Source organism: Accipiter gentilis, chromosome 35 (assembly GCF_929443795.1).
Source record: "Accipiter gentilis chromosome 35, bAccGen1.1, whole genome shotgun sequence".
Taxonomy (NCBI): Eukaryota; Metazoa; Chordata; class Aves; order Accipitriformes; family Accipitridae; genus Astur; species Astur gentilis.
The window spans coordinates 10161992-10179234 of NC_064914.1; the positions used below are offsets into that span (position 1 = coordinate 10161992).

Genomic DNA, 17243 nt, shown 5'->3' on the forward strand with positions numbered 1-17243 from the left:
CCCCCCCAGGGCACCCATATGTCCAGGGGACCCCAAAACCTCCCCAACCCCCCCCAGGGCACTCAGGTATTGGGGAGACCCCCCCCCGTCCCCCCCCAGGGCACCCATCTGTCCAGGGGACCCCAACCCCCCCCCCCCAGGGCACCCAAGAGTTGGGGGACCCCCCCAGGGGATCCCACATCCCCCCCCCCAGGGCACCCAGGTGTCCAGGGGACCCCAAAACCCCCCCCACCCCCCCCCCCCGAGGGACCCCCAGCTCCCCCCCCCAAAGGGCACCCAGATATTTGGGGGACCCCCCCCCAGGGCACCCACTGTTGCCCCCCCCCCCCCAGGGCCGAGAAGATGCTGGGAAAGATCCTCAGGAGCAAAGGCTGGAGGTGGGGGGGGGGTCCGGGGGGGTCCGGGGGATGTTGGGGTGCCCCTGGGAGGCATCGTTGGGTGCTGGGGTGCTGGGGGGGGGGGCTTTTTGGGGGGTGGGGGGGGAATCCTGGGGTGATGGGTTGGGGGGCGCCCTTGGGGTGGGGGGCAGAGGGGGTCCTGGGGGGGGGGAGACACCCTTGGGGGGGTGGGGGGGTCCTTTGGGGTGCTGGGAGTGGGGGGGAGTGCCCTGGGTGGGTGCTGGGGGGGCACCCTGGGGTGCTGGGGGGCAATCTGGGGGGCTGGGGGGGGCTCTGGGGGGTGGGGGGGGGCCTTGGGGGGTCTGGGGGGTGCTGGGGGTGGGGGGTCCCTGGGGTGCCGTGGGGCAGCTATGGGTGCTGACCCCCGTCCCCCCCCACCCCAGGCGCTCCAGTTACGTCGTCACCACGAGGGTCTTCTGGGGGGGGCAGTGAGTACCCACAATCCTCTGGGGGGGCTGTGGGGCAGAGGGGGGTCTGTGGGGCAGGAGGGGAAGATGTGGGGCAGGTGGGGGGCTATGGGATGGGGGGCTGTGGGGCAGGAGGGGGAGATGTGGGGCAGGAGGGGGGCTATGGGATGGGGGGCTGTGGGGCAGGAGGAGGAGATGTGGGGCAGGTGGGGGGCTGTGGGATGGGGGGCTGTGGGGCAGGAGGGGAAGATGTGGGGCAGGTGGGGGGCTGTGGGATGGGGGGGCTGTGGGGCAGGAGGAGGAGATGTGGGGCAGGTGGGGGGCTGTGGGGCAGAGGGGGTGCTATGGGGCAGGTGGGGGGCTGTGGGATGGGGGGCTGTGGGGCAGGAGGAGGAGATGTGGGGCAGGAGGGGGGAGCTGTGGGGCAGAGGGGGGCTATGGGGCAGGTGGGGGGGTGTGGGATGGGGGGGCTGTGGGGCAGGAGGGGTCGGTGTGGGGCAGCCGTGGGGTGACGCTGCCTCTGCCCCCCAAGGGCCGACCGGGGGCTCTCGCGGAAACACGTCCTGGAGGGTGAGTTGTGGGGCTGGGAGGTGGGGGGGGGTGTCTGTGGGGCTGGGGGGGGATGTGGGGCGGGGCCGTGGGGCGGGGGATGCCGTGGGGTGGGGCCGTGGGGCGGGGCCGTGGGGCAACACTGTGGGGCAGGGGAGGCCGTGGGGCGGGGCCGTGGGGGAGGGGATGCGGTGGGGCGGGGCCGTGGGGCGGGGCCGTGGGGCAGCGTGTCTGTCCGTGGGTCCCCAGGCCTCCGTGGGTCCCTCCAGCGGCTCCAGCTCGACTACGTCGACGTCGTCTTCGCCGGGCCCCGCCCAGGCCCCGCCCACACCGAAGGTAAGGCCCCGCCCTCCGCCCCACCCACACCCACATCAGGCCCCGCCCCTTCCCGCAGACCCCTCCCTGCTCAGTCTCCGAGGGCCCCACCCCTTGCCCCACCCCTTCACACCCTCTAGGCCCCACCCACGCCCAACACCCCGCCCTTGGGGGCTCCTCCTACTGGTCCTAAACCCCCTCGCCGACCACGCCCCGCCCACAGGCCACGCCCTCTCGGGCCCCGCCCTCTTAGCCCCCGCCCCCTCACGTGTCTCTGCTTCGCCCCACAGGGCTCGACCCGACCCTGCGCCTCCTGCGGCTGGAAGGTACCGGGGCGGGGGGGGCACCCCGTGGGCCCCCCCCCTATAGCACCCACGGACCCGCCCCATGGACCCCACCCCTTAGCACCCACGGGCCCCCCCCGACCCACCCTAGCACCCCTGCCCCCCCCCCCCATTTCCCTCCCCGTTTCCCTCCCCGTCCTCCCCTTTGCTCCTCCGGCCCTCAGTAGGGCTCAGAGTGAACGCCCTGTCCTCCCACAGAGCTGGTGCGCGCCATGAGTGACGTCATCGACCAGGGACTGGCGCTGTACTTGGGGACGGCGGGGGGGGGGCGCCCGGCGACGTCATGGTGGGGACACTGGGGGGGGGACGCGGGGGGGAGGGGCGGGAGGGCACGGGGGGGGGCATGGGGGATGATGGGGGGGACGCGGGGGGGACATTGGGGACACGGGGGGGGGGGGGGACAGGGTGTCATGTCCCCCCTCCCCCAATGTCGTCGTCCCCCCCCCAGGACGCCTACGCGGTGGCCCGTCAGTTCAATTTGGTGGCCCCCGTGTGCCAGTGGGCGGAGCTTCCCCCAGAGCCCCGCCTCTTCCGGCAGATAGGTGGGGGGGGCACCCATGGGGTGGGGTGGGGTGGGGGGGCAATGGGGTGGGTCCATGGGGGGAGGGGCTATGGGGTGGGGGCACCCATGGGGAGGGGCTATAGGGTGGGGGCACCTATGTAAGGGGGCTATGGGGGGGCACCCACGGGGGGGTCACCCACGGGGGTTCTCTGGGGTGGGGGCACCCATGGGGGGGGGCTACAGGGGGGCACCCATGGAGGGGTCTGTGGGGTGGGGGCACCCATGGGTGGGTCTGTGGGGTGGGGGCACCCATGGGGGGGGCTACAGGGGGGGCACCCATGGAGGGGTCTATGGTGTGGGGGCACCCATGGGTGGGTCTGTGGGGTGGGGGCACCCATGGGGGGGCTACAGGGGGGGCACCCATGGGGGGTCACCCACGGGGGGGTCTGTGGGGTGGGGGCACCCACGGGGATCCCCGTGGGTGGGTCCGGGCTATGGGGCGCTGTGCGGGTGGGGCCGTGGGGCAGCTGTGGGTCTGGGGGGGGGGGGCAGTGGTCCCCGCGGGGGGGTCAGGTCCGGGGGTCCGGGGGGGCCGCGGGTCACCCCACGGCGTCGCCCAGGCCTGGGTGCCATCACTTGGTCCCCGCTGGCCCCCGGCCTGGAGGAGGAGCCGCTGCCCCACGGCCGCCCCACAGCCAAGGTAGGCGTGCGCCCCCCGCCCCACGCCTGCCCCACGGCGGCCCCGAGCCCCCCGTCCCTGCCCCGTGGCCACGGTATGGCCCCCCCAGCTGCCCCACTGCCCGCGCCCCACGTCCCCATGGTGTCCCCCTGTCCCCCCATCACCTCGGTGACCTCGCGTGTCCCCCAGCATCCCCCCGATGTCCCCACGTCCCCCCATGTCCCCACATCCCCCCGATGTCCCCCCATCACCTCGGTGATCTCGCGTGTCCCCACGTCCCCCCATGTCCCCATGTCCATGATGTCCCCAATGTCCCCACGTCCCCCTGGTGTCCCCGTGTCCCCCCATCACCTCGGTGACCTTGTGTGTCCCCAGCATCCCCCCGATGTCCCCACGTCCCCCCGATGTCCCCATGTCCCCCATGTCCCCCATGTCCCCACGTCCTCCCCCTGGTGTCCCCATGTCCCCCCGTGACCTCGTGTGTCCCCCAGCATCCCCCCGATGTCCCCATGTCCCCCAATGTCCCCACATCCCCCTGGTGTCCCCATGTCCCCCCATGACCTCGGTGTCCTCGTGTGTCCCCACGTCCCCCCAATGTCCCCATGTCCCCCATGTCCCCAATGTCCCCACATCCCCCCGATGTCCCCACGTCCCCCTGGTGTCCCCATGTCCCCCCATCACCTCGGTGTCCTCGTGTCCCCCCAGCGTCCCCCCGCTGATGTCCCCACATCCCCCTAACGTCCCCGATGTCCCCCCACGTCCCCCCGTCGCCCCCCCGCCGGTGTCCCCCCCGGCGTCCCCCCAACGTCCCCGATGTCCCCAGGCCGTGGGGCGCCGGCAGGCGCTGAAGGTGGGGGAGCTGCAGCCCCTGGCCCAGCGCCTGGGCTGCTCCGTGGCCCAGCTCGTCATCGGTGAGGGGCCACGGGGCCACGGGGTCATGGGGGGCCACGGGGTCATGGGGGGCCACGGGGTCATGGGGGGACACGGGGGACAGGGGGACACGGGGGGACAGGGGGACATGGGGACGTGGGGATGTGGGCACACGGGGGGACACGGGGACACTGGGGGGGACACGGGATGGGGGTGGCGGCGGGTGACACTGGGTGACAGTGGGCGGCGGTGTGCCCAGCGTGGGGCGTGTGTGCTGAGGGGACGGTGGGTGACAGTGGGTGACACGGGGCGATCAAGGGGGTGTCAGGGGGGTGACAGTGGGTGACAAGGGGGTGACACAGGGTGACAAGGGGGTGGCAGTGGGGTGTCAGTGGGTGACACGGGGTGATAAGGTGGTGACAGTGGGTGCCATGGGGCGTCAGTGGGCGTCAGTGGGGTGTCAGTGGGGTGACAGCGGGTGTCAGTGGGGTGTCAGCGGGTGCCGTGGGGTGTCAGTGGGGTGTCAGCAGGTGACAGCAGGTGACAGCGGGTGTCCCCAGCCTGGTCCCTGTGTGCCAGGGAGATGGGAGGTGTCAGTGGGGTGTCAGTGGGGTGCCATGGGGTGCCATGGGGTGTCAGTGGGTGTCAGTGGGGTGTCAGCGGGTGCCATGGGGTGCCATGGGGTGTCAGTGGGTGTCAGTGGGGTGTCAGCGGGTGACAGAGGGTGTCAGTGGGGTGCCATGGGGTGTCAGCGGGGTGTCAGCGGGTGACAGCGGGTGTCCCCAGCGTGGTCCCTGCGGGCCGAGGGCGTCAGCTCCGTCCTGGTGGGGGCCGAGACCCCCCGGCTGCTGCGGGAGCAGCTCCACGCCCTGCAGGTGAGGGGGGGGCACCCAAAAACCTGGGTCCTCTGGAGTGGGGGGGGGGGCACCCAGAGCCCTGGGTCCCCTTTTTTTTGGGGGGGGGGGGGAATGTCAACCAAACACCTGGGTCCCTTTTTTGGGGTGGGGGGGGCACCCATACACCTGAGTCCCTTTATTTTGGGGGGGACACCCATATACCTGGGTCCTTGGGGTGGGGGGGGGGGGCACCCAAAACCTGGTTCGTCTTTTGGGGGGGGTGGGCACCCAGACCCCTGGGACCCATTTTTGGGGGTGGAGGGGCACCCAGACCCCTGGGACCCCCCCAAACTCCACACCCCACCCCCCCCCCAGGTGCTGCCCCAACTCGGCCCCTCGGCGCTGCAGGAGCTGGAGACCCTCCTGGGGGAGGTGGCCCCGCCCTAGGCCCCGCCCCCTCGCCTCCCATTGGCTGTCTTCTGCATGAGCCCCGCCCCTCCTCTCTCTCCCCCTCCCCTTTTGGCTTCAGGCTCCGCCTCTCGCCCCGCCCCTTCGGTAAAGGGGTGCGGTTAAGGAGGGCGGGGCCCCCGGCCTCGCGCCTCCCCTTCTCATTGGTTGGTGGAGGGGGGCGGGGTCCCTGAGTATAGTCCCCGCCCACCCCAGCCTATCCCACAATGCCTTGCACCCCGAGGAGGGGGAGGAGCCATGGTAATCGAGAGCAATAATACCCGCCCCCCCCCCGCCGGGGGGGCGGGGCCTTTTAAGCACAAACCCCGCCCCTCTTTGAATATCTCCCCCAATCGCAGTGCTTCCAGTTGGGGGCGGGGCCTCGCCTAGCCCCGCCTCCTCCCCCGAAAGGGGCGGGGCAATAAAGTGGCTTTTCCCACGTGGGGGGGGCTGCGGCCTCGTGTTTGGGGGGCGGGGCTTCATTGGGGGCGGGGCTTCGGGGGGGCGGGGTGCTGCATTGGGGCGGGGTTTTGGGGGTGGGCGGGGATTTGTGGGTTTTGGGGGGTGTTTCGGGGGAGGGTCTGTGGTTTTGGGGAGGGGGGTGGGGTTTTGGGGTGGTTGGGGGGGGGCTGTGTGGTTTGGGGGGGGCATTAAGCCTGGATTTGGGGTGCTGGGGGCGGGGGCTGGCACTACATTTTGGGGGGGGGGTCTCATGGGGGGGGGGGCGAGGTGACCGCCTGGGTTTGGGTCATTTTTTCACTCGTTCTGCTGGTTTTGGGGGGGGGGTCTGGTTTTGGTAAAACCTGTCCCAAATTGGGGGGTTTTGGGTCAAACCTGCCGGTCCCAAAGGGAACTCGGGGGGGGGGGGGCAGGAGCCTGGGGGGGTCCCCAAAATACAGGGGCTGCCCCACAGGGTCAGGCTTAGGGTTAGGTCAGGGTTAGTTTTAGGGTCAGGGTTAGTTTTAGGGTCAGGGTTTAGAGTTTGGGTCAGGGTTAAGGTTAGGGTCGGTTTAGGTCAGGGTTTACATCAGGGTTAGGGTCAGGGGTTAGGTCAGGGTTAGGGTTAGAGTTAGGTTTATGGTCAGGGTTAGTAGTTAGGGTCAGGGTTTAGGTTAGGGTTAGGTTTAAGTTTTGAGTTATTGTTAGGATTAGGGCTAGTGCTAGGTTCAAGGTCAGGGTTAGGGTTAGTGTTAGGTTTAGGGTTAGTATTAGTGTTGGTTAAAGTTAGGGTTAATGTCAGGTTCAGTCTTAGGGTTAGGGTTAAGACCATGAGGGCTAGGATACGGCTTAAGTTCAGAGTTAGGTTAGGGTTAGGGTTAATTTTAGATTCAGGCTTAGGGTTAGGGTGCAGACCATTAGGGTTAGGATAAGGGTTAGCTTCAGGGTCAGGGTTAGGTTTAAGATCAGAGTTATGGTTAGGTCTGAGGTTATCTTTATGATTAGAATTATTAGGTTTAGTGTTCAGATTAGGCTTTAGACCGTTAGGGTTAAGGTTGGTTTAGGGCTAGGGTTAGGATTAGGTTTAGGTTTAAGACCCTTAAGATTAGCGTTAGGTTAGGGTTAGGGTTATGACCATTAGGCTTAGAGTTAGGTTAGGGTTAGGGTTATGACCATTAGGCTTAGAGGCAGGGTTAGAATCATGGTTAGTTATAGAGTTAGAGTTAGGATCAGGGTTAGGGTCAAGTTTAGGATCAGGGTTAGGGTTAAGGCTCTTAGGGTGACGCCGTTTGCGTTAGGCTTAGGTTTAAGACCTTTAGGTTCAGCGTTCGGCTTAGGCTTAAGCTTAGGTGAGCATTAAGAGCGTTAGGGTTTGCGTTACGAGCGTTAGGGTTAGCGTTAGTGTTAAGGCCATTAGGCTTAGATTTAGGGTTACTGTTAAGACCATTAGGGTTTTAGGGTTAGGTTTAGTGTTGAGACCGTTAGATTTAGAGTTAGGGTTTGTGTTGAGTATTAGGCTTAGGCTTAAGGTTAGTGTTAAAGACCAGTAGGGTCAGAGTTAGTATTAAGACCGTTAGGGTTAGTGTTGAGACCGTTAGGTTTAGTGTTAAGACCATTAGGGGTAGGTTAGGGTTAGGCTGCACATTTAGTGCAGTTTAGGGTTAGGTTTAGGGTTAGGCTTCATATTTAGTTCCCGGCTGTTTGCTTCCATTCTGGCCTCTGTTCCCGTGCCCTTTGCTGTTACCTGTGGAATTAAGTCGGGTTTTTTAGGGTTCCACTCACCTCCCATGGAGCGACGGCTCGGCCGCCTCGGGTCTTCCCTCCTCATTGGTCACGGGAGGAGTCTTGGGCGCGAGAAGACTTCGTTAAGGTGAGCCTGGCGAGTTTGCCTCCCCAAATTAATGAAGATTAAGTGGAGTCCCAAGTACATCTTAGCTCGTTATGGACACTGGGAATAGTTTGCTTCCCCACCCATCAGCACCCGCTTTTGGATGGGCACCAACGTGACGTCCAACACCACCGGCGAGTTCGGTAATGAGCAAAAGGAGACTTTGCATATGTATGATATGTTAATTAGCATCAGCTTTATTATCTGCCCGTGCGGTGTTTTCCCTTGAGCTTGACTCCTGAGCTCGGCTGCGTCGGGTGCCCCTTTGATGAGCGTTGGTGTCCAACCCCCACCCTCCGCCACGGTCAGGGACGTCTTCCAGTAGGTCGGGTTGCTCCAAGCCCCATCCAACCTCATCTTGACCCCTTCCAATCGTAGGACCATAGGCCGGTTTGGGTTGGAAGGGACCCCTGAAGGTCCACCTAGTCCAAGCCACCCTCCGCCATGAGCCGGGACATCTTCAACTCAGGCGGGTTCCTCAAAGCCCCGTCCAACTTGATCTGGACTGTTTCCAGGGACGGGGCGTCTCCCCCCCGGCGTGACATCACTTGGTACGGAATATTCCTTTCACCAGTTCGGGCTCGGTGTCGCGGCTCTGTCCCCTCCCGACTCCTTGTGTCCCTCGAGCCATCTCGCTGGCTGAGCGTGAGACCCTGAAAAAATCCTTGACTTAGTCTAAACATTACTGAGCGAGATCTGAAAACACCGGCGTTATCAACATTCTTCACGCCCTAAATCCAAAACATAACACTAGAACAGCTACTAGAAAGAAAATTAACACTCTCCCAGCTGAAACCAGGACACCCGGTTAATTTTTTTTTACTTTACTTTGTTTTTTTGACATTTCTTTTTGCCTTTGACACTTTTTTTTTTCAACGAGGCTGCCTTTATAGGTGTCTTGTCATGGTGGTCCAAGACTTCTTTAAGGAGATTAAATACGTTATTGATTATTTGAATGGGGGAGAAAAGAAAAACTAAGAAAATTAAATTCCATTCAATACCATCCTTGAATAATTATTAACCCCTGGCCTAAACCACGCCACTCCCATGCTTAGCGCAAAAGCCAACTAAAACCAACCCAAAAGGTTCGCTCGTGCCAAGACTCGTCCCGTCAACTGGTTCGTCCTCGCTGTGAGGCCCATTCCCAGTCGGAGACGAAAATGTCAGTTTAATATCATCATTCGTAGCCACATCCACGCTGGCTATTCCAAATAATTTCACTTCTTATTTCCTTTGCGACAATGACAAAGCAAAAGCTTATTTTTCTTTCCGATCCCCTTTTGGCACCTAACGCTACGCTGACAGGTCCGATATTCCCTGTACGTCTGGTTTCGCCCTTATTATTGCCTTGGTCTGAATTCTGGCAGGATCTTTTTTTTAACCCTTGCTGCAAATTGTAATTAATTATTGTCATAACAGACTAACGTGCCCTGTAACCCTTAAAAAACTGTCCAAGTCGGGCTACTCCTCCGTTTTCCCATAAAGTCGTTAGCCTTAACTGGAAATCCCTAATTTAGCGCCTCCTCGCTTTGCCGATTAATTCTCTAACGCCGCATCGGTTGACACTTAATTCTGAGTTTCTGCCGAGCTGTGGGTCATAGTGAACGTTTTAACTTCGGGTTTCTTTGCCGAGTCGCGCGTTAAGACCTTTTCCGATTATCTTCGTTCTCATCCCGTTGGGCTTCTTCTCCCGTGCGCGACTCCCAGTGCCTCATGGAATGTCACAAAGGGGCGAGGGGTCATCGTCGCCCGTTCAACCCGCTCCAGGAGCGGAAAGAGGTCGGGATGTTGGCCAGGACACTCCGGTGGCCAGGAATCAGCTCGATAAATCCATCATCGGTACGTCGACACAACCGATAACTGATTTATTCCATGTTTTTTCTCTGTTTCCTTCCTAATAATCACATTTTTTTTGAGCCAAAATGGGCTACTTAGTTGAGCAATCGGAATTTACGGCCAATTTCTTCTTGACCTTTTCTTTTCTTTTTGTCACCTTTTTTTTTCTTTTTATCACCCTTTTTTAAAATTTTTATCATCCTTTTTTTTCTTCTTATTGCCCTTTTCTCTTCTTATCACCCTTTTTTTCTTATTGCCCTTTTTTTCTTCTTATTGCCCTTTTTTTTCTTCTTATCACCCTTTTTCTTCTTATTGCTCTTTTTTATTCTTATCGTCTTTTCTTTCTTCTTATCACCTCTTTTTTTCTTATTGCCTTTTTTTTTTTCTTCTTATCACCTTTTCTTCCATCTTCTTATCTTCACAGCTTATATAAGGATTGGGTTTGATTGATTGCAAGAGTTTGAGCGCCTATTACGTTGTCCTCAAATTCAACCCATCATCCTCTCTCCCTGTTGCCCAAAATCTGCTGCTTTGCTTCTTAAGAGCCAGTTTTCCAGAAGGAATTTTGGAAATTCTTTTCTTTTTCTCATCCTGAGTTGTCTGGTCTACGCAACCTTCACCAGACTAAATAATATATTTTATTATTGAATTATTGTTGAATTTTTTTTTTTCTTTGGGGGTATGATGGAGTTTAATCTCTTTGGAATATTTTGTGTAAGCTCCTGATTTATTACCTTATATTTCAATTATCTTTATTAACAAAAATGTATAGTTCTACCATCAGATGTAGTTTTTTAAAAAAAATTTTCAGCCAAGAGCTGATATCTGCGGCTTCTTTGGAGGCTCGGAGTACGAGCTGTGCACTCGATGGATGGGGCTGGGCGGCTTTTACACATATTCAAAGAATCGCAATGGGAAAGAAGCCAAGGTGGGTGCCTTCTGTGTTTGCTTTGACTAATTTTTTTTTTTTTATTTCCCATATTTTCCCCTTTTCTTCTTTTTTTTTTTTATTCCCCATAAATGCCATTTTTAGGTAAACACATCACATCTACAAGACTAAAACTGTTATTTTTCACGTGTTCCAATTCTACTTAAATGTACTGTTCTCGATAAGACTAAAATAGTTATTTTTTTTTATCATGCAGGCCGTTTTTATTTAAACATGCCACACTTACGAGACTGAAAGAATTACTTTTATGGCTAAACACACATTTAAAGGGGCAAACCTGACCTTGGTGTTGTCATCTCTAATTATTCTTCATTTCCCAGCAAACTAGAAAAGGGAAGAGTGGAATGAGAGTCCCATGTATCTAAAATTCCTGTACTTTGCCCACTTCCATAAAATACTGTATTATTTCTTTTAAGACTAAATGAAAATAACTATCAACTAACTGTTCCATCCTTGGAAACAGTCAAGGTCAGGTTGGACGGAGCTCTGAGCGACCTGGTCTAGTTGAAGATGTCCCTGAGCATGGGGGGGTCTGGTTGGACTAGATGGACCTTCCAAGGTCCCTTCCAACCCAAAATATTCTCTGATTCTATGATTGGAAGGGTTCAAGGTCAGGTTGGACGGGGCTTGGAGCAACCCTACCTACTGGAAGATGTCCCTGACCATGGCGGGGGGGTGGGTTGGACTAGATGGACCTTCCAAGGTCCCTTCCCACCCAAAATATTCTCTGATTCTCTGAAGGGTCTGTGGCCTGAGGACCGGTGTTCGTGGCAACGGGGGGGTTAAAAGAAGGATTTTGCCCAATGGGGGATGGCCGAGCATTTTCCCAACGTGCTGTCTGCTGGTTTGAGGAGAATGCAGAGGATTCGGGGGCTGAGACAGCACGGGCGTACGTTAGCTGGACACGGGACACGGAGCAAGGAGCGGATGGCAGTCCCATCACAGAGTGCAGCAGGTCGGTGGGTGCCATATGCCCATGACCAGCCAGTCAGCCAGCAGTGGCCGTGTCACCACGGTGTCACAATGGGCCTGTGACGCGGCTGCTGGGGCGGGGGGGTGTATAAAAGGAGCCGCAGGGTGGTGGGTCCTGCACCCTACGGATGTCGGACAAACGCAGGGATGAGCTCCTACGTGGCTGTTGGTCTAAGAAGTGATCCGCCAGCATGAGACAGACCAAGATGAACTTCTGGGATGGGATGGAGCACGCCTTCATGATGCCCAGCATCACCGCTGAAGGTACAGCCGTCCACAGCCGCCGCCGGAGCGTTGCGATGACCAACGGTTGCGGCGTTGCGTGTGGGCGAGGCTCGGCACTGCAGCCATCTCCGGGCCGTCGCCATTTGGGACCGGGGACGGTGATGAGAGGGTGGATCCGCCACCGCACCACGGCTCGGGGGTTGTTGGAGGGTTGAGAGCCGGCGGATGTGAAGCATGACCCAATTTTCCTTTCTTTTCTAGAGCGAACAGCCATCTGGGACGCCGTGGCCGGCTACGTTCAAGAACAGCTCTTGCTGCACAAGGTGGGGAGTCCCCATGACCCTGCAGTTGTTCCTCTTCCCCTCCTCCAAAAGCAGGAAACCTATCCCAAAAATCCCACTGATGGCAAAACAGGGCTTGTGCGAGGGTGGTAGCACCTCTGGTAGGTGGTGTGGTGCCGTAGGGCTGATCCCGGTCGCTGGAGACCCTTGGGCTGCTTCCCAAAGTTCTCCCCGCTGTCCCAGCAGCTGGAGCGGGCAGGATCCAACCTTGAAGCACCATCCCTGGACAGGGCCGCCTCCAACTCTTCCATCCGGCCAGTTGTCACCCTTCAACCCTTCCCTTCTTTTCCGTTGGCAGGGAGTCCGGATTGCCACGCTCGGCTCCTTCGATACTGTCCCTAAACTGGTCCAGGTTGGAGATGAGGCTGTGATTATCCAGCAGCCCGTCTTTCACCTGGCCAGGAATCTCGTGAACGTCCACAACCTGACGGACAACAAAGCCTACCTGCCTGGTAAGATGGCGGATTAAACCCTTGGTTGGCTGTGCGGCCATTGCATCCCTTCCCTGGGTCTGAGACGCTTCTCTAAAGCAAATCCCCCTCTGCAGACCAGGTCCAAAAATGTTTTTTGGGGTTTTTTTGGGGCGATGCAATGATGGCAATACGCCTGCAGAAGGGTCACTGGGTAAGCGTCTCCATCCCTCTTGTGGTTTTTCCAGGAAACAAATTGCTGGAGGCCCTTAAATACGCCAAGGTGGCTGCAGCCGCCTGTGCGTCCCGGCAGAAAGTGGAGAGCTGCATCCAAGGCACCCTATCCCTGCTCTCTTACTGCCTGGGGAAAGGGGAGAACATCGCCCTTGCCCTGAGGGACATTGGGGTGTTGCTCATTGAAGGCAGGAGGGTGCAAATGAAGTTCTACTACGGCTTCCTGGAGACGTTGTCTGGGAAGGAAAACTTGGGAAAAGCCGTTTTCAAGGTGAGCACTTCAGTTTCTCCGTGGCGCAGGCAGTCCCGTGGCGGTGTCCCGGCACTGCTTGCACGTGGCCCATCAGGACGTGGGCAGCCGCTCGGTCCAGATGAGAGTTACGGTCCTACCAACTCTCGCTGCCTTGAGCTCCTCTGATATCGAGTGCCTCGGCCACGCCAAAGACGTTTTACCGTCTTTGGGCTCTTCCGGTATTGAGTGCCTCAACCATGCCGAGGACATCCTACCGTCTTTGGGCTCTTCTGACGTTGAGTGCCTTGGCCACGCCGAAGACGTCCTACCGTCTTTGGGTTCCTCTATTGCAGGTCCCCCAGCTGCTGGACGTGGTGGTGTCCCCAGTGGTGCCCGTGGCCAGCCTGAGCTCCTCTGGCCGTGTCATCATCTTTCCCGAGTGAGTACGTTGGCAGCTGTAGCTGCTGTTCGATGCGTTTGCTCCTTGTGACCGTGGGTGTCCTCCCACGGGGACACCAGGCAGCGACTGTCATTGATGTACCCGCGTCGTAGTCACTCCCGTCGGGCAGATCTGATGGGAAAGACTGACGAATTTAGGCAACGCTTTTTTCCCACAGTGGCCTGGACTTCTTTGCCAGGTGACTCCGTTTCCCAGGACTGTCCTTGGTGTCGGGCCATGGTAGATTTGGGAAACACACGGTAGACTTGGGAAAACAATGGCCTTTATGGCAATGCCAAAATCCGCCCGTGAGCAGGCGATCACGGCAAAGGTTGGTGATGCTCTGGGTCATGTCGGCGTCTTCTCCTTGTTTCCAGGTTTGAAATGGAGTTTGTGCCCAAACCACTGGCCAGGGATCTTCTGAACACCTCGAGACAAGGCCCCGGTGAGGACAAGAAAGTGAGAAGAGACCACTGGTCACCTTTTGGGCAAGGCAGGAAAGGTAAGGCAGCTCCCAGCTTCTTTCCATAGCACAGGCAACCAAATTCTGTCATTTGACGGGACAATCACCAGCGGTGAGTGTCAAATGGCTCCAACTTGTGCCAAAGCTTCGCTCCAGCTCGGCACAGCCTTTTGTCCTAACGACTCATTAGCTTCACCAAAATGGAGGATAGTGATCCAAGGCCCCCTCCTCCCCGCCAAGCAATGTTGCCCCCAAAAAGAGTCCCTGTCACCTCCCCAGCATCACCCAGCTCCTTGTTCCCAAACCTGGAGCTGATGATGCAGTCGGAAAACTAGGTTGGAAATGGGGAATGGGGGCAAGACCCGGTGTCAGGGAGGGTGCGAGGCTATGATGGCAGCTGCGAGGGGAACAGAATGTCCTTCTTCGACATTTTGGGAAGGGGCCTGAGCACCCTTGGGTGTCAGCGGGGCCGACAGCGTCCCAGCGATGCTCTTCTGATGAGATCTCTTTTTCCTGCTTCCAGTGGGATCTCCTGGTTTTCCCTTTCCTCTTAGTCCAGATGCGATTAATGCTGAAAAACCACAGTTCTGGGAAATCACGGGGCCGAGGAAGAGGAAGAAGTCGCGGGTCAGGTGAGGTTGGAGGCTCAGGGCTGGTGTCAGCACGGGGTCATTTTGCCCGGAGAGGTGGTAGGTGCCCCATCCCTGGAAATATTCCAGGTCAGGTTGGACGGGGCTCTGAGCAACCTGATCTGGTTGAAGATGTCCCTGAGCATGGCGAGGGGGTGGGGATTGGACTGGATGGACCTTCAAAGGTCTGTTACAACCCCAACCATTCTCTGAAGCTATGATTGGAAGCATTCAAGGCCAGGTTGGTTGGAGCTTGGAGCGACCCTACCAACTGGAAGATGTCCCTGACCATGGTGGGGCGTTGGGTTGGACTAGATGGACCTTTAAAGGTCCCTTCCAACCCCAACTATGATTTTCTGACTCAGCAAGAGCCCGTTCCCCAGCCCCAAACACTCGCCCTTCATCGCTGCCCAACATCCTGCCGGAGGGGTGGGATGGGGATGGTGGGACCCCCTCCCCATTTCACAAGGCTGGATCTTTGCCAGCACTTCAGAAGAGCCTCCGTGGGGCCTGGGGACACGGGGACCGCCGTGTGCCGGCCGAGGGTCCCGGCTCAGGGGGTATCCTCGGCTGAGTGGCCCCAAACCCATTGTGTCCTCAGGTAGATCTCTCCCGCTGTGTCCTTCCAGGCGGCGGTCAGAGATCCCAAAGGGCTCCTCTGCCAAAAAGCAGCCAGTGACCAGCCGTCCGAAGGGCAAATCCATGCTCAAAGGCCAAACATCAAAGCAGAGCCAAGTGCAGGCACTGCCTCAGAGCCACGGAGAAGAAGGAATAGTGGATCAAATCCTCGCTGAAATGGCAGTGAGGAAGACGGTGAAAGCCAAGCCCTCCCATCCTCGGGGCGCCTTGACCTTCGAAACACCGGTAATAGCCGTGTTATCGGCAACGAGCTCTGAGGCCAGCCTGCTCTAGAAGCCCACCTACAAGGTGCTCAGACGGCCGTCACCGAGACCGAAACGGCCAAAATAGTGACGTTTAGGCTTGAGAAATTCTGGCCAGTGCTGGAATAACCTCCGAAGGCGGTATTAGAGACCTGGAGCTCTGAGGCCAGCCTGCTTGAGGTGTCCCTCGACGAACGTCTTGGTTTGATCCAACGGATGGGCGAGGAGACCAGCTCAATGCAAAGCTCTCCTCGACCGGAGAGGCCCTGGCTGGAATGATCAGGAAAAAGAGGAATAAAAACCGCAGAGATGTTGCCAAAGAGTGTTGGCTTTTTTAAATTGTGAACGAGGGGGAGAAGGGGTTTTACAGTTGGCCGTGGCTCCGGCGTTAGCCCAGCGCGCTCCTGGAAGCCTGGGGGGCCGTCTGCGGGTCCTTCCCTTGGGAATCTTTTCCATGGCCACTATGGAAAGGAATCTGCTTGTTTTGGGCAAGGGAGGGAAACCGGGCCCTTTGGGACGATGGGGTGAAGACCTGAACATCCCTGGAAGGGAACGGGGAAGGATGCGAGTGCAGCTGGGGAGACACGGAGGGCACCTGAGCTTTCACCCAGGGCCATAAGGGACCGGGGAAGGAGAGAAAGCAAGGCTGAGCCCAGCTCTGCTGGGCTGGACTTTATACTTCCACCTGTGGTAGAGCCAGGGCTCTTTACTATCCCATTTATCTCCCAGTTTATCCAATTTATACCATAATTATATCCAATTTATATCTCTATTTATGAAATCCTTCAAGTAGGTGCCCCGTTTGCCCATCCCGTGGGCCACCTGCGCTTCTAGAAGGTCCATCTCCAGTCCCAGCCCTACAACACTCGTGTCTCCTGATGTTCTCCTTCCCAAATCCATCGTAATCAATCCCGGAATCCAACCGGCCTCACAGAAACCTTTGGCTTAGGACCGCCTCCTTCCAGGACCACGTTGGGCTGATTTCAAAGCCGTGGTGTCGCAGGGGAATCATTAAGTCAGCATTGTAGGGTTAACGAAAAGGTTTTATTAAACAATTCCAACTTAAACTTCCGGAGAAATTCAGTTTGCAACTGGTCAGCCAGCACTGCCTGAGCTATAGTGGGTAAGTATATAACAGAGTAGTGAACAGCTTATCGGCTGTTCAAAGTAAATTCTATCTCATCCCAGAAAAAAGGGAATTTTCTTTTATCTTCCTGCAGCGGCACCATAAATAACATGGTTTTGGGTGTTGGGTTTTTTTTTTTTCTTTTTTTACATCAAGTACTGCCATCCAGGGGCGAGCAGCTGCTTGGCAGGTGGCGGTTCATGCAGCAATATCTGCAAGAGGAAGGAACGATGTCTGCATTTAACTTTCTAGCATCTATGATTAAGCGCCATCTCCTGTCTGGTTTTTTTATTGGCCACGCTGGAGAATTATCCAGGGAGCACGTTTGGGAGAGAACTTGTCTTTTTGCTAGGGCAGTTATAACCACCGCAATATTGATTTATGATTGACGATGCCACGCATCAATTCTGCCCAGGCTGGGAGGGGGCGGAGGTTGGATTGGCCATCTTGACCCTCCCGAGCTTTATTTTTGTCTTATTTCCTCCCTTTTTTTTTGGGTTTTTTTGGTTTTTTTTTTGTAAAGAGGTATGGTTTTAAGACAGCAAGGGCTCCCCTTACCAGCAGTCTTATGGCTTGAGGGTCTACAGGGGCAGTGGAAAGTTCACTTACTTAATGGTCGTACTGGTACAGCAGTGGGCTCCCCGCTGCCAACCCAAGGGTCTTTGCCCCCCCCCCCGAAACGCCACTCAGCACGTGGTAGAGCACAGGGCAGCTCCCTCAGTCGAGGATGCTCCCGGTCCTCAAAAGCCGTCCGCTTCGTCTTGGGCTAAGTCAATACGGCCGTCTCCAGTGACGGCGACGCGCCACGTCGCTGTGTTGTCCCTGCGGATTGG

At 58.0% G+C, this 17243-nt stretch overlaps 2 protein-coding genes across 12 annotated transcripts in view; both read left to right on the plus strand.

The window, feature by feature from the left end:
* Nucleotides 1-335: 335 nt before the first annotated feature.
* Nucleotides 336-17243, plus strand: part of LOC126034664 (voltage-gated potassium channel subunit beta-2-like) — a 98673-nt gene continuing 81765 nt past the window's right edge. Inside the window, exons 1-9 of one of the 6 annotated variants that reach the window (XR_007504677.1) lie at nt 336-377; nt 782-826; nt 1338-1375; nt 1604-1690; nt 1960-1995; nt 2212-2299; nt 2462-2555; nt 3136-3215; nt 4018-4047. Coding sequence is in view for 4 of the 6 variants with exons in the window: in XM_049792618.1 (XP_049648575.1) it covers nt 2297-2299; nt 2462-2555; nt 3136-3215; nt 4018-4105; nt 4851-4939; nt 5276-5347 (426 nt within the window). In the remaining 2 variants the exon portion in view is untranslated. Of the gene's footprint in view, nt 378-781; nt 827-1337; nt 1376-1603; nt 1691-1959; nt 1996-2211; nt 2300-2461; nt 2557-3135; nt 3216-4017; nt 4106-4850; nt 4940-5275; nt 5787-17243 lie in introns of those variants that run through there. The other 5 variants (XR_007504678.1, XM_049792620.1, XM_049792619.1 and 2 more) reach the window with 5 other exon arrangements.
* Nucleotides 6254-15580, plus strand: LOC126034659 (coiled-coil domain-containing protein 81-like). 6 transcript variants are annotated; one of them, XM_049792609.1, is made up of 14 exons: nt 6254-6587; nt 6674-7655; nt 8052-8224; nt 9381-9512; nt 10321-10437; nt 11200-11413; nt 11576-11694; nt 11917-11978; nt 12295-12448; nt 12655-12911; nt 13226-13311; nt 13689-13813; nt 14298-14406; nt 15033-15580. In XM_049792609.1, exons 7-14 carry the CDS (start codon nt 11622-11624, stop codon nt 15313-15315), a joined length of 1149 nt encoding a protein of 382 aa, XP_049648566.1. In that variant the 5' UTR covers nt 6254-6587; nt 6674-7655; nt 8052-8224; nt 9381-9512; nt 10321-10437; nt 11200-11413; nt 11576-11621; the 3' UTR covers nt 15316-15580. The 6 variants fall into 6 exon arrangements, with proteins under 6 accessions (XP_049648566.1, XP_049648563.1, XP_049648562.1 ...); XM_049792606.1 differs by having other exon boundaries at nt 6254-7655; nt 11526-11694; XM_049792605.1 differs by having other exon boundaries at nt 6254-7655.

Bases quoted from the DNA above. Each gene is read 5' to 3' on its own strand.
- LOC126034659 (XM_049792606.1), top strand. From the start codon at position 11,622: ATGAGACAGACCAAGATGAACTTCTGGGATGGGATGGAGCACGCCTTC. The intron at 11,979-12,294 runs GTGGGGAGTCCC...TTCCGTTGGCAG, and splicing joins AACAGCTCTTGCTGCACAAG to GGAGTCCGGATTGCCACGCT. The intron at 13,814-14,297 runs GTAAGGCAGCTC...TCCTGCTTCCAG, and splicing joins TTTTGGGCAAGGCAGGAAAG to TGGGATCTCCTGGTTTTCCC.